Consider the following 10,376-nt stretch of genomic DNA (forward strand, 5'->3'; position numbering starts at 1 on the left):
TCAGTGAAGACACCTGCCAGTTAACAGAAAAGCAAAAAAATAATAAAAATAATTAGGAGCATTTCACCCTTAATGTATACAACGTATTAGCTGTAAAAGGGAAAAAGTCCAGTTGCAAGAGTTCTCCATTTCTTTCCTCTGAATAAACCTTGCTAAAGAGTCTCTGAGAATCAAGGTTGAAAAAGGAATTAATTTTAATTTTAGCTCGAAGTCAAGCAGCCTGACACAAAATTGCTTGTCCTTGTAGTGATGACTGTTACATCCTGAGCTTGTTATGTCTATCTCTCTCAATCCTTAAGGATATAGAATTGTGGTAACTTCCTTTAACTTCTGAACGGCTACCAGACATTTTATTCTGATGAACCTTTCCCCTAAAAATTATATACCGTATTTTCCGGCGTATAAGACGACTGGGCGTATAAGACGACCCCCAACTTTTCCAGTTAAAATATAGAGTTTGAGCGAGAGAGGGGGGGGGAGAAAACTTGATGAGTAATATTCCAAACCACATGTGTAAAGGAATAAAATAGAATACCCGTATTTTCTGGCGTACAAGACGACTGGGCGTATAAGACGACCCCCGACTTTTGAGAAGATTTTCAGGGTTTAGAAAGTCGTCTTATACGCTGGAAAATACGGTACTGACAAGTCTTACCAACCACTATATTTCCATGCACAATTTTATTCTTAATTACTTTCCTCTCCCCTCTCCCCCAACATTTTCATACTGCAACTTGTCAATATTTATTTATCCATACATACACACAACCCATACATTTGTTTAGTTGGGGGGGGGGAGGGAAAACCTCTTTCAGCAGATTGTTTTTTTTATCCAAAGAAGAATCTTTATTTGGAAGAATCTTACAATACAGTCATTTGGAAGCTCTAATGAACATATGATCCTAAAGTTGTGACACTGCATTTCACAATCTCAGAACACTGGTCAAGATTCTTCTTAATTCTATAGAATTTCTCCACATATTCAGATCGACTCAGCAGTTCCACAAAATCTTCATCGTGAGTTATCACAAGGAGTTGAAAGTTACGCTGCTGAGATCTACTTTTGATTATCCTTCAAAGGAAAAACAAATATCGTATATGTAACACAAAAGCTGATATAATCCAGAATGCACACTTAACCCAATTCTTCTAGGTGAGAGAAGCTCTGAGAAAATTGCACCTCAGATTGTTATGAGACCATTAGAGTCGGTCAAGGAAAACAGAGAGTGTTACTTGAAAGAGGTCAGTTATTTGGCTTGTCCAGATCCCATGAGAAGTGATGTCAGGCAAGTAAGAAAGCAGAACAGGACCTGCCCAGTTCTGAGGAACAGTATTTACCAAACACTGTATGTGCTTTGTGTTAAGATAACTAAAATATTTCTATTTATTAAAAGCTTTATACATACCCCTTTATTTCTAGCCATAACATTATTTCTCTTGCTTTTATATTACTAATTTTTAGGGCTGAATTCCAGTTCTAAATATAGGAACCTGCTGGTTTTAAGAAACAAGAATACTAAATTCTACATCATGTTGATGTCTTTGGACCAATAAACACCCTTTTTACGATCCTGTAATCCCTTAATTCAGAGTAGGGTTGATTTCTACTAAATAAGCAGTGAGTGGCATGTAACCCATGAGGACTCCATTTGCTGGACGGGGGCTTACTTCAACATCATACTAGCCTAGAGTAATTTTCCCAGTTGATCATCACCAGAAGCACTGTAGATTTTGCCATAGCCTTAGTTCAGTTGAATACTAGCTGAACATAGAGGAAACACACGTTGGGGTAGGGGATAGCATCATAGCCTCTAATTTGGAACAAAAAAGTGGTAGATAAATACAGCAGGGCTTTTCAACCAGTGGTATGGGTACCACCTGTGGTACATTGGCACCTGGCAGGTGGTACGCGACCATCCTAGAAAAGTGGTAGCTAGGGAGGGGAATGAGCTGAACCAGTGGCAGCACTGCACAAGCCTGAGCGACAGATGGCTGGGCTCAGCGGAAGCGCCAGGATCAGTGCCACTTTCCAGCTGATCGGCGCTTCTTCAGGACTGTCAGGGCTCAGTGGAAGTGCCAGGATCAGTGCCAGGCTCCAGCTGGAGCTTGGCGCTGATCCTGGTGCTTCTGCTGAGCCCAGAAGAAGCACCGATCAGCTGGAATGTTACAGCATCTCCAGGGTCTTGTGATTTACATTCAGATGCTTGGCAACTGATTCATATTTATGACGGTCAGTGTCCCAGGGTCATGTGAAGTGACCAAAACCTGCTGCAACCACCCAGCAGACGGGGGGAATAAAAACCAAACACCCCCCCACCCCACCCCCACTGCCAATCCTCAATAGAAATGCTCACAACAATGGAAACCTCAGACAGGAGGAGGTTTTTGACACCTTGCTAGGCGACTGGTGGTACTCGGATATTGCCATATCCTAAAAGTGGTACAATGGGTGAAAAGGTTGAAAAGCCCTGAAATATAGAACAGATTTGCCTGAAACTGAATCTATTGCTACTAACATTTCACATGCAGACAATTATCTGAATTACTAGCTGTTTATTATGCATGGAAAGTTTCCACAGGGTTTATCTTATGTCTGAGGAAGCGTAAGATTGATGAAGACTGTTTATTATGTGTATAGAGGCTGTCTTTGAGTTATGACTGTAACTGAGCCCAGACATCATAACTTTGAAACTGGATTGTAAGTCTCATTTTCGGGGTTCATAATAACTTTGGTTGCTAAGTGACTGGTTTAGTCAAGGGCTCCCTGTAATTTTTAGTTCCGCATAAGTAAATCATCTTAAATTTCTTAATAAAATCTGTGGATACTTACTCCACCAAAGCATGTGCAAGAGATTCAATATTTTCTCGGTCAAGATTGGTGGTAGGCTCATCCAATGCAAGAATACCACAATTGAGACAGAAGGATTCAGCCAGGGCAAGACGAATAATGAGAGAGGCAAGAACCTAAAATTAAAATAAATATCACCATTTGATAAATGGACCGAAATACAAATGTATTTAAAATGCATTACTATGATTAAGTACTCACTTAGTATGTGAGAAAAATGATATGTTTAAAATGCTAAGGGTGCTACTAAAGATCCCCAGTTTTCTTAAATAAGTATCATTTCCAAGCTTTGAAAAAAGTATTAGAATATTTGTAGCATACATTAATTTGATGCAAGTCATTAGCCATGGTTAAACTTCTTAGCCCTCTGGTAAAGGAAACCTCAATTAATCTTGTCTTTCTAAGGCTGAAAGCATCCCTAATAATTTGTGTACCTTTACAGCACAGTAGCACTGAGACAACAAAAAGCGTATCTTGACTGATCACTCTTTAGTTTTTCTATAGGCGGAACCTCCAATCTCTTGGGAAGAAATTATGGATTTACTAGACCATTTGCCATGTGGAAAAAAGACATAGTCTGTATATGAAAAGACCCTTTAGAGATAACTACCACTTGGGGTAATCTGGCATTAGTCACCAGCAATTCCTATGCAAGCACTTTATGTTTTAAATTTATAATACTAAAAGATCTACACACTTGAATTGGCTGAGTCACTTTCTCCTTCCAAGAACAGAAAAAGAGAGTTGGGTATTTTGTAATTATTATCCTTACAATTTTCTTAGTAAATTCCCTTCTGTTTCAAGTATTTCTATGAAAATATTCATATAGTTCTGGAAGGTATGATTTATCAGCATTCAAGCTTAAATGAGCATGTTCTACTTCAAATGGTTAAACTAGAGAAATCTGAGTAATATATTTGATTACAAATTAAAGAGAATCCAGCAATCATGACTCATTACTATGGTTACTTTCTGAATTCAAGACTGAGTGAAAGTATATGAAAAGTTTCTAAAATTTTAATTTTTATTACAATAGGTAGCATCTAACTACAGTGGGTATATTATATCTTATTTTATGAACCAAAAAATAATTGAAAATGACTAGGTAAAATGCACCCAGAACAGCATCAAGTGCTTGCTGGGTTTTAAACCAGCCACATAAATCTGCAATCATATCCTATGGTACACAAACATCACATCTTTTTCACCAGTTAAAAAAAACTGAGATCTTCCCATCTAACAGTCTTTCTCCCCTGCACTTTTTCTTAGCACAACTGATGCAACATACCCTTCACTATGTTTTGTCATTGAAAGATTCAGTGATGACAGATCACGGGTCACTGAGCTAATGAGGAGGTCTCCCCCTCAAGAATACATTTCCTCCCCCCAAATTAAAATACAAAATAATTTTGCTTAAGTGCAGTTGACAGGTTCCATGTATATTTAGATACGCAAAGAGGAAATTACAAAGGAACATTTAAAAAGAGATGGATCAGAGTTTCTTCCCTACAACAGGGGTGGCAACAGTTTGTGTTTATGAATCTTTGCATCTCTGCATGATTTATTATTATTTTTTGCCTTTTAAAACCTGAAATAAGCCTTATTTAGATACATTAAGCCTCACCTATTTTGGTAAAAAAAAAAAAAGCCTACTCTTACAAGGATTGGTACACAATGAAGAAGACTTTCATTGAAATGTTTCTGTGACAGACACCACCATCACCTCTCATATTATGATGAGGTTACTAATAATAAGCATTACATGCACAAGTATTTTCAGTCCCAAGCTGGTTGGTCAAATTTGAACATCCATCTTGCATTTAAATAAGCTAAGAAGAGAGGAATGCAAACTATGTCTCAAAGGTGATTTTTCAAAAGGCAAGCAGACTATGATTTTTTTCCCCTTGAGGAAGAAGAGGTTTTACTTCTTATCCAAGAAGCTTCTGGATCCAGTTCTGGCTGGATCATGGACCGGGGGTGGGGGGAGAGAAATGGAAGGATTAGTCTGATCATTACCACCCCCCAATCCAACCAGCTTCTTGGATGAGAAGCGAAACATCTATACCAGAGGTGGCGAACCTATGGCACGGGTGCCAGAGGCGGCACTCAGAGCCCTCTCTGTGGGCACGCGTGCCGTCGCCCCAGTCGCCCCAGTCCTAGTTCATTGGGTTTAATATGTAATGTATGTTTTCCATAAATCTTCCCTTGGGAAAAAAATATGAATTCATTCTTTGTTCTTTCTCATTCCGTCTCGCTTGGCTAATTGTAGGGTCACTATTTCTGAGTTCACCTTTTCAACAAATACTCTAGATCCTATTCCTAGTATAAATGTCTACAAATCAATGAATTGGCAGGAAAACAATAGGCTGCTACGTACCTTTTGGCCAGCACTGCACCTGCCCCTCATATCTAGAGCAGTGTCTCCTTTTGTCATGACTACCCTATAATTGTAACTCCTCCTTTTGTCAGAAGCAGAAATATTCTCATCAGCATCAGACCGAATTTCTATATAGTCAATATCTTTAAGAAGAAGAAAAAAACAATTTTATGCAGTTGGTTGCCAAAGCAATTTTTTTTTTACCTTAAAGCAATCTAAACATTATCTACAGAATGAATCCACTCTATTACCATATAGGCATAAGTCATTTGTCCATAATATTGTCACATTAGTTCAGATTTTTTGTCAAAAGCTTTTCCAGATCTTGTTTGGGTACTGATACATTTTTATTTTGCCTCCGTTAGCCAAGGAGATGGATTTTCCTTATAACCCACTCTCCAAAGCACTGCTCATAATTTTTTTTTTAACAAATGTAAATCCTAAAAGTACTAATTTTGAAAAGAAAAAGAAAAGAAATTTCAAAATGCAGAATTCTGGTAACTCAGCAATTGCAATATATATAAGTTTGTAAAGAGGAAGATGATTGTGTAACAAGGCAAGTAATAGGAAATAATTCATCTAAATGTATCAATTAAGATGACTCAACTGGAAATGCCATATTGCTTATTATGGAAGATTATATAACCTCTCAAGGACTGACTGTATAAATCTATTTTTATCTTAAAGAAAGATGATCTCAGAATTTATCCCTAATACTCCCCACCCCCAATAAAATATATTGCAAAGATATATACTGTACATATATATTTGTACCTTGGCCCCTGTATGTGCTTCGCCACAAATCACGAACTATCTTGTTAATTTCTTCCATTTTCATGCTATGAAATGTCATTATTGCTCTAAGAGATGGAAAAGAGTAAACAGATTTTTAAAAATGTAAGTCCCTTTGCTTTCACTATAATCTGTTGTGCTTTGACATTCAGGAATGATGCCAGTCCTATGTAAAAAGTTCTACTACAAGCATGATAAAAAGACTATCTTGCCTGGAAACTACACTACTAAAATTCCATATACTGAACCTTGTACGATATCTTCAGGTATTCTCAAGAGATGCTATAATAAATGTCACAACCCTTTCTAAATAACTGACACCACAATCCAACAAAAATGGGTTGCTGATATTCATGGATCCAAGTACACTATGGTGTAAGCATTCATTGTTTAACATTGATCATAAATAAGGCCATAAGTAGAAACAAATTTAAAGCATTCTGCATTCGCTTAAAATAATATTTAAAAGAACTTGATTTTAAAATAACAAATTTTATCAGAAAATATGTAAAACAGGGGTCTTTAAACTTGGCCCTTTTATAATTTGTGGACTTCAACTCCCAGAATTCCTCAGCCAGCATGGGAGTTGAAGTCCACAAGTCATAAAAGGGCCAAGTTTGAAGACCCCTGATTTAAAGGATAGTATTTATTATAGTAATCGTAATGTGAGCTTCAAAATATTTTTCCTTCTTACAGAAGTAGAAATATATATAATTATTAGGACATATTTGGATTATAAAAAGATTGCTGACCAAGTATGCCAAATAAAATAAACATGTAATTAATTCATATACAGTGTAACAAGACATTCAAAACTCTGCTTTAGGCCCATGCAACATTAACTTGGTGTCATTCCTCCCTTGCCAAATGCTGCCTAGTAAACCAGGATTTCTCATTTCACCATCTCAGGATATTCTGACTTTAAAATGGCTACTCTTGAACAAATATCCATACCAATATAAAATAGCTAAGCTATACAGGTAGTCCTCAACTTAAAGACCACAATTGAGCCCCAAATGTTTGTTGCTAAGTGAAACATTTAAGTGAATTCTGCCCCATTTTTTGACCTTTCTTGCTACAGTTGTTAAGAGAATCACTTCATTAACACAGTTGTTAATTTAGTAACAATAAAATCTGGCTTCCCCAAGCATCCAAATTTTGATTACGTGACTGTGGGGAAGTTGCAATGGTTGTGTGAAAAATGCCATAAGTGACTGTTTTCAGTGTTGTTGAACGGTCACTAAATGAACTATTGTAAGTCAAGGACTACCTGTATTCAATAAGATGTTCAACATTATTTACTAAAAGATTTTTTTTTACTTCCTAGAAAAAATTAATCATTAATCAACATGGCAGGGGAATAAATTTTCTTATGACACATTATAAACTAATACTATTATTTATAACTGAATCTCTATGATGTTAATTTTAGAGATTTAAAATTCCCAGAAATTTTAAACAGATGGAGAAAAAAAATATCTTTTTTTAGAAAAAAATTGTCCCAAATGTTTTGTTATATATATAATTTTTATTTTTTTTAAATAAAACAGTACAAATTTTGAAAGAAAAAGGAAAGTAAATAAAAATAACAGAAAAGAAAAACAAAAAGAAAAAAATTATAAACAAGCAGTTTTCAACCTTAACAGCAGTTATAAGTATATTTATATTTTACTCTTTCTCTGTATTTAGACCATAATTTCCTTCTTTCCATAATCTACCCTTCTGATCATCAAAGGTATAAATCACAATTTCATTTTATTCTTTTTTTAGCAAAAAGTCCATAAAAGGTTTCCAGTCATTAATAAATGCAGTTATTGTCCTTTCTTTAATCAAACAAATCAATTTTGTCATCTCTGCTTATTCTGTCATCTTCACCAGCCATTCCTCAATTGTGGAAATTTCAGGGTCTTTCCATTTTTACTTTGCATATAATAATCTCACAGTGCTTATATATAAAAACAATATTCCATAACTCTTTTCTAATTTCCTATTTAATAGCCCCAGCTGCTTTTGACCGAGTATTAAGGTTTCTTTGTATTCCCTGTATGTATTTGAAGTCAAAAGTTTCTGGCTATTTGCAGTCCACCAGGTATGATAAAAGGACCCTTCATGGTTTCTATATTTTCAACAGAAATCTGAACTATTTTATACTAGATAAAATAAATTATTTTTCTGGAGTCATGTACCAATGATGCATCATTATAATAAAAATTCTCTTTTAAATTATAATGTAAATTTCAATCATTTTAGTCACATATTTCCCATTGTTCTAAAATATATTAGGGCCAAAGTTCTTAGCTCATTTTATTATACACTCTCACTTGTTCTGTTTCAAATTTTAACAAAAGTTTATATATTTTAGCAATTACATGTTAATCATTTGTACATACTTCAATTTCAAATTCTGCCCTGTGCTGTTTAATTCAAAATGCCCTGTTATCTACTTTAAATCTTTCTCTTAACTGTGCATATGAAAACCATTGAAACTAAATGCCTCTGAAATCAATTGATCTCTTGATTTCATCTTATATTCTTCATGCTCTTGTAACAACTCTCAATACCATAATCATCTCTCTTGCTGTTTCTTTTCTATAAAATGCTGAGACCCTTAAAGTATTTGGGGCACAATCTGAATTTATATCTTTTATGTAGTTTCAATATGACATTTCTAATGTAGTGATCTTTAAAAGTTACATAACCCTTATGGTACCACAGAAAGTCATGCCATCCAAACTCAGGTTGTGCTCTTCTAGTGCTAGAACTCTCTTATTTTTCAGCAGCACCCATTCCTTCATCCAAAACAAGCAGCAGGATGCAAAATACATTTTCAAATCAGGCAGTCCTACTCTTCCTCATTCCTTTCCATCTTGGAGGTTCTTATATTTATATTTAACCCTTTGCTTTTCCCCTGGCCATAGAAATCTACATCTTTCTTCCATTGCTTAAAAGGTATCTCAGTTGTCAAAATACATTTTGTTTGAAACAAAAACAACATTCTAGGCCAGTGATGACAAACCTTTTAGAGACCGAGTGCCCAAACTGCAACCCAAAATCCACTTATGCATCCTCGGGTGCCGGGTGGGTGTGGCCAATTGGGTAGGTGTGGCCAATTGGTTGGGCATGGCTACGGTGGTAACGGCAGACTGGGTGGGGCTAAAAAGTTCAATCAATCAATTCCAACTTTGCAAGATCTATTTTTTCCCCACGAGAAGTTGAAATTGACTGATTGATTGAACCTTTTTTTTTTTTTTTGCACATGGCTGCGGAGGCCTAAAGCAGGGCTTTTCAACCTTTTCAACCATTGTACCACTTTTAGGATATGCCAATATCCGAGTACCACCAGTCGCCTAACAAGGTGTCAAAAAGATGACAAAAAAGGAAAAAAGTGATAACGTACAGGTAGTCCTCGACTTACAACAGTTCGCTTAATGACTGTTCGAAGTTACAATGGCACTGAAAAAAGTGGCCCCCAAGCCACAGCCGAGCAAGACATCTGCCTGCCCACCCAGCGGCGCTCTTCCTCCTGTTTGAGGTTTTCATTGTTGTGAGCATTTCTGTTGGGGATTGGCAGCGGAGGTGGGGTGGGGGGTGTTTGGTTTTTATTCCCCCCGTCTGCTGGGTGGTTGCAGCAGGTTTTGGTCAATTCACATGACCCTGGGACACTGTGACCATCATAAATATGAATCAGTTGCCAAGCATCTGAATGTAAATCACAAGACCCTGGAGATGCTGCACCAGGCGCTGATCCTGGTGCTTCCACTGAACCCTGAGAGCCCCGAAGAAGCGCCAATCAGCTGGAGCCTGGCGCTGATCCTGGTGCTTCCGCTGAGCCCTGACAGCCCTGCAGCTCCAGCCATCTCTTGCTCAGGCTTGCGCTGTGCTGCCACCGGTTCAGCTCATTCCCCTCCCCCGCTACCACTTTTCTAGGATGGTCGCATACTATCTCCCAGGTGCCAATGTACCACAGGTGGTACCCGTACCACTGGTTGAAAAGCCCTGGCCTAAAGCTCTGAGTGCCGCCTCTGGCACCTGTGCCATAGGTTCGCCACCATTGTTCTAGGCAATACATTCATTTTTATCACTGAAATTTTCTCCCACAATGACAACTGTAATTTTTCCCATCTTAGAATATCTTTCTTTATATCATTGAAACTATCATCCCGACTGGTTGGCCCAGGAGGAGGAGACGGAAGCAGGCCTTGAGACGGTTACATGGGAGGAGTTTGACTCTGTTGCTCCCGAGGACGTGGACAGGGTCCTGGGTAGGCTGAATGCAACCACATGTTTGTTGGATCCGTGCCCCTCCTGGCTGGTACTGGCAGCTCGGGAGGGTACACGAGCCTGGCTCCAGGGAATTAT

The 10,376-nt window shown here is 37.4% G+C and overlaps 1 protein-coding gene across 1 annotated transcript in view; it reads right to left on the reverse strand.

Annotated features, from left to right (window-relative positions):
* Positions 1 to 838: 838 nt before the first annotated feature.
* Positions 839 to 10,376, reverse strand: part of RAD50 (RAD50 double strand break repair protein) — a 49,996-nt gene continuing 40,458 nt past the window's right edge. The window contains exons 23-26 of the mRNA XM_015819558.1: positions 6,000 to 6,085; positions 5,226 to 5,368; positions 2,831 to 2,964; positions 839 to 1,072 (exon numbers count right to left, since the gene is read on the reverse strand). Of these exons, the coding sequence (XP_015675044.1) occupies positions 886 to 1,072; positions 2,831 to 2,964; positions 5,226 to 5,368; positions 6,000 to 6,085 (550 nt within the window). The 3' untranslated portion in view covers positions 839 to 885. The remainder of the gene's footprint in view (positions 1,073 to 2,830; positions 2,965 to 5,225; positions 5,369 to 5,999; positions 6,086 to 10,376) is intronic.

This window comes from Protobothrops mucrosquamatus, unplaced genomic scaffold, assembly GCF_001527695.2.
Source record: "Protobothrops mucrosquamatus isolate PMUCROS unplaced genomic scaffold, P.Mucros_1.0 scaffold948, whole genome shotgun sequence".
NCBI lineage: Eukaryota > Metazoa > Chordata > Lepidosauria > Squamata > Viperidae > Protobothrops > Protobothrops mucrosquamatus.